The sequence below is a fragment of the Triticum urartu genome, chromosome 1A, assembly GCF_056163025.1.
Source record: "Triticum urartu cultivar PI428250 chromosome 1A, HENAU_Tu73, whole genome shotgun sequence".
NCBI lineage: Eukaryota > Viridiplantae > Streptophyta > Magnoliopsida > Poales > Poaceae > Triticum > Triticum urartu.
In genome coordinates, this window is record NC_141873.1 from 70,902,600 (window position 1) to 70,908,281 (window position 5,682).

A 5,682-nucleotide genomic window follows, 5' to 3' on the forward strand; every position below is an offset into this window, starting at 1 on the left:
CGTTTGGATCGGCGCGGACAAAAAAGCCAGCCCAACGCGCCGACCCAAACGGACGTGCGTCCGCTTTCGTCCGCCTGCCGATCCATTCCCGGCCCATTTTTGAGGTTGATTTGCGTCGGTGTGGACATAAGACGGACGCGCGCGCGCTCGCCCTCTTTCCTCACCGAGCCCGATGGTCGGTGGCACATTGGATTTACACACTCGCCCGTCTACTACGTCGCGATGCCGCCGGCCATTTTTTTAGATTAAAATGGATACATAGATAGTTCTAGTGTACACAGATAAAAAAAAACAGACCACTACTCGTCGCTTTCTGACTCTGACTTGGTAATGTCCTCCTCCGACGTTTGAAGGTAGGCGTCAGCAAGCTGCTCGTCTTCAAAGTCCCAACCCGATGTTTCTTGTAGCTTCAGTTTCAATTGAGCTGCGTGCTTCCGCGAACGCTTGTCCTCCCGATAGGCGACTCGCTCCCTCCTCCTCGCGTCCCTCTCCGATCTCAATTGATTATAGAACTGGTGCTCGTCGACGATGTCCTGCGGGTAGCCTCCTCGCCACAGCACCAAGGCTTCCATGTCCTTCTCTGCGATGGCGAGGCGACGCTGCCGCCTTCGATGGACACGACGATCCTCGTCGGTGAAAAGCCGCGGGAGAGGCGCCAGATCCTGCGCCCGCTGACTCGACATGTTGGGAAAATTCATATCCCGACGAGGCCTCAGGAGGCGCCACGCCGCCGCGTCGTGCGCGCGGGCTGCCTCCTCTGCGGTGTCGAAGGTGCCAAGGACGAGACGTTTCTCGCGAAACCAGATCTCGGCAGAGAAGGCGCCGGAGCGGCGCTCGCGGACTCCGCGAAAACCCAAAGCGCGTAGGCGGCGGATCGACATGGTGGCGCAGAGGCGGCGAGAGTGGGCGGTCGACAGAGTGCGGAGGGAGCGCCTTCTTTTATAGCGAGCGCCGCTGCGACGCGCGCGCAAACCTTTCCCGCGCGCTGGAGCGCCAAAACCAGCGCGAGCGAACCTTTCCCGCGTGCTGGAGCGTCAAAATCAGGGCGACGGCACGATGTTAAACGTGCGCGGTCATGAAAATGGGTCGGCTCGTTGGGCGCACTGCCGACCCAAAACTAAAAGAGGGCGGACGGCGGGCGGGCGGCCGAACCAAACAGACAAAAAGCAAACAAAAACGCCGTCCGTTTGGGTCGGCCCGTTAGAGTTGCTCTAACGACGTTGCCTTCACTTTGACTTTATGAGATGCATTCTGTGGCATAAACATATTGACAGTTCGTAATTAATTTAATCCTTCCAATCTAAATTAATTATCGCAGCTCTTAGTACAACTGACTTATGTTATAGCCTTAGTAGGCGACAACAATTTTAAGTGCATGCCTATCACTGTAGTTGTTAATGTATTTTATTTTTATAAAAAATGTTATACTTGAGTATAAAATTTAGAATTGTTGTGGTCGTTTATATAGAAATCTCAGGAAAGCAGATCCAGATGTCCCGCTCCCCACCCGCCCCCTGCGTCGCCCTGCTCGGGTGACTCGGGCCGGGACGAAACCCTAGCCGACGCGGGCTCTTCTTCCTTCCCTCCCTCCCTCCCTCCCTCCGTCGCCGTCGAAGGATGTCGCTGGCCTATTGCCCGGGGGCCGACAGCGGTGGTGGGGGCCTCCCTCTCTCCTGCGCCATAGGGATGGTGCGGAGCCCCATGACGTGAGGAGGTGCTGTCGATCTAGCCTTGGCTGCACAACGGGCATCCGTGCCTTGACCGGCGGCGGCGCGACGGCCGGCTCTGCCTCGGGCAGCGATGGCTGCGGGCACGACGACCGGCCTTGCTTCGGGCAGTGGTGTTGGCTGTGTTCGGTGGCGGCTACCGGATCCGTGGCGATGGGCCATCTGACCTCGGATCGGCGGCGGCGGCATGGTGGGCCTGGTGAACGGGTCGACGTCATGCGTGATCTGGCCTCCGGACAGATCTGATCTGGCCGGCGTGGCCTGCCCGCTGCACGGCGGTTTAGATCGGTGGCGACCCGTGCACACGATGCTTGATGGAGGTTCGTCGAGCGGATCCGGGTGAAAACCTCGTTCTCGGTTTGTTGCCAAGACCGGCAACGGCGGTACTCTTTTGTGTCGTTACCTTCTTGAAGGCATCGCCATGGAGAAGCTCCAGAGTTCTATCCACTACCTTGAGAGAAAACTCTAAATCAGTAGATCGGATGACGGCGGGAGTTTTCCCCTTTGGGGCGTCATTTTTGAAGGTGTACACAGGTCTGAGGGACCAGTGGACAGCTTCTTTGATGGAGCGGTGCTTCATCTTACACATTGATGGCAGCGGATCTCGGCGGCATGGCGTAGTGAAGACTCGGCGTCCGCTGCGCGTAGATGGACTCGCGTAGGAGGAGGACGCTGTCTGCCGTCATGTTGGCATCGATCGCAGAGAGGCCTGGCAAGGTCGATGCGTTAGTTTCCGCTCTGAAGATGGATTGGTGGAAGAAGGCGATAACGACACATGATAGTGCGTCGGATCGGTTTGTACCCTCAACCCATTATATGACTTGGTTGAGGCCTTCAGTTTTAAACATTAGGCTTTCGTACGATGTCTATTTGATATTAGGCTCGAATTATCAGCACTTCTTCATGAAGTGGGTAGGACTAACGACAGTCGTTACTAAAATGGTGACTTTAGACTATCTAACGTATATAACGTTTTTATGAATAATTAATAAAATAGCTGCATCGCCCAGATCCACAGACCGAGGATAATCCTCCTTTTCTAAAAAATTTATGTTGTTGTTGTCTACTACAGAGTACAGCATAAGTCATACCGTTCATAGTTACCGCAGCAAACAGGTTTCGATAAGAACGTAGCCATGTAATGTCATCCTCAAGGCAGTGTTAGCGATGGGCGCTGGGACAGGGCAGATTAATTAGTCCATAACAAGATTCCGTCTTACTTCCGTCGCAAGTGAGTACGTGTCGAGATCGGGCCAGCAGAGTCGATGACGTGCAAGAAACTCTCACTCACTCCGCACTCCTCCATCCATCCAAGCTAATAAAGGGCGCCGACCATCTGTCCTCCTCCTCCTCTCAAAGTATCATATCTTTACGCATTATAATTGATTTCGATACACACATATTATTGTAGGGTATAGCATTTTATATCGCAGACGTGCACCCTTTTAGAAGGAGTGTAGACGAGGCCATTTTGCACAAAAAGGAATCTGCCTACAAGGTAATCGCTAGTAGTCATGCGGTTGCCCCCAAAATGTTGAAACCACCCGCATTTTATTTCCAACATTTTTTTAGAGTGAATGGCGGCTTTATTAATCAAGTAACAATATTACACGTAGTTTTCCGGATACAATCCGGAATAGAACCGAAAATACTTACTAAGACTAACAAAGTACATACCTGGTTTAGCTAATAAATGAGCCGCTATATTGTAATGCCGACGAACGTACTTGAGCATCACGGAGGGAAAGCCATCAGTGAGCAGCTTAATGTTAGCCACCACCCAGCCTATTGAAGATCGGTCGAAAGCCGGAGAGTTAAGTCTCTGCACCACTAGGGAGAGGCAATCGGAGAGGCGAATATAGCATTTGAAATGTGTTCATCCCGTTCCATGCCAACTGGACAGCCCGTCGAAGGGCAAAAGCCTCAGCCATCTCAGGATCCAAAACAACATTAATTGGCTCGCTGCATGCTACGACAAAGCGTCCCTCATAATCCGTGCCAACCACACCAATATTCAACCTTCTAAAATCAGAACAAAAATTGCAGTGTCGGGGTTAAAAACAGCAGTACCTGCTAGCGCCGGCGACCAAGCTATAGAGGACACATTGGTAACACGCATATGAGAAGCGGCAGGGTGATATAGATTCTCCAGTATCATATGCACATACGCCTTGATCTTCTCAGCTCTACGTCGAGGACGTGCGGCTTCAGGGTTGTTCCTGGCATAGTTTCATGCCTCCTAGATGGGCCAAAAGGTCACCGCCAATACTGTGCGATCATGACCCGAAGAACGAGCCAGGAAATCAAACATCGACAATTTAGGGGAGAAGAAATCATAGCGCCTGAGCCTTATACTGTTATACCATAAGTATCCTGATTGCATCCCAGACATCTTTGGCGTATGGGCAAAATAGGAGTGCATGTTCAACTGATTAGTCGGGCACAAAAGAAACATTGCTCATATGTAGCTACCAACGACGTACAGTTGGTAAACAATACTGAGCAAAATGCCAAAAGACAATCTTCATTTTATCATGTACCTTCATCGCCCATATGGATTTTCATTACTTCTCTTCGGCAACTAGGTCCAAACACTGGCCCCGCCCATTCTTACTACGAACCAATAAAAACGACTAGTGTGAGCCATATAGTACGCCGACCGAACTGATATTCACCGAACTTTCATGTGCGGCCACCTGACATGATCCCTCGCCATGATGGCTGATGAGAATTCCCAGAATCACAGAGGCAACCTCATCAGAAGAAAGCACTAATGATACCAACATTCCATGTGTTACTGTACTGATCAATCAAGTAATATACCTTAGCATTTGAGGGAATAGGATAAATTAGTTGAAGAGCACCCAGTGGAATAGATGGGATCCAATGGTCAGAAAGAATATGAACTTATTTTCCATCACCAATCCCCCGTTGCACACCATGTTTGAGCAGCTCACGACCATCAAGGATGCCACGCCATGTAGCAAAAACAAACGTTTGAGTGGAATAGATGGGATCCAGTGGTTAGAAAGAATATGAACTTGTTTGCCATCACCAATCCCCCGTTGCACACCATGTTTGAGCAGCTCACGGCCAGCAAGGATGCCACGCCATGTAGCACAAATAGACCTAGGAGCTTGAGCATTCCAAAAGGCGGTGTTAGGGGAATATAGCCCCTTAAGCACACGAGCACATAATAAAGACGACTCGGTGAGCAAACATTAGGCCGGTTTGCCTAGCATGGCGATGTTGAAAATGCTCATGTCCCGAAAAAACCATTTAACCAAGAGATTTCAGAGTCGAAAGCCAACTTCGAGATCTCCAATGGAGTTTCTTTTTACTATCTTCTCTGCCCCATCATTCGTCGGTAATAATCTGCCTAAATTTCTCACAATCCTCTTGTGAAGCTGGAAACAACTCACAATATAGATCAGGATTGCCTGTATGATAGATTTTAATAGTGTTTCTTTTCCAGCACGAGAGACAGGCCAATCATACCAACCATGAATACATCGCCAAGCCCGATCAAGTAGAAATTTGGAAAGTTGTAGACTTCCCCACCTTCATAGGCATGCCTAGATAAGTAGCACTGAATTCATTAGAAACCCCCAACCTAGACTTCACTCTTTGTTTAACACTTTTTGGACAACTATGGCAAAAAACCAGAGAAGACTTGTCCTTATTAATCAGCTGACCGGAGCTAGGACAATAGAGGTCCGAAGTAGACTCCAAGGCATCCACACTACTGTGACGCCCGGATAATTAAGCTACAGTAAACCCTTGCTAATCATGTGTAACGCCCCCGATCCAATCGTACACTAATCATGCACGCAAATGTGTACGATCAAGATCAAGGACTCACGGGAAGATATCACAACACAACTCTACAAATAAAATAAGTCATACAAGCATCATATTACAAGCCAGGGGCCTCGAGGGCTCGAATACAAGAGCT

The 5,682-nt window shown here is 50.0% G+C and overlaps 1 protein-coding gene across 1 annotated transcript; it reads right to left on the minus strand.

Moving 5' to 3' along the window:
• Positions 1-299: 299 nt before the first annotated feature.
• LOC147990083 (uncharacterized) lies at positions 300-881 on the minus strand. Its single transcript, XM_087537052.1, has one exon. It carries the CDS (start codon positions 879-881, stop codon positions 300-302), a length of 582 nt encoding a protein of 193 aa, XP_087393178.1.
• Positions 882-5,682: the final 4,801 nt, after the last annotated feature.

Excerpts from the sequence above, each read along its gene's own strand:
- LOC147990083 (XM_087537052.1), bottom strand. The coding sequence starts at position 881 with ATGTCGATCCGCCGCCTACGCGCTTTGGGTTTTCGCGGAGTCCGCGAG.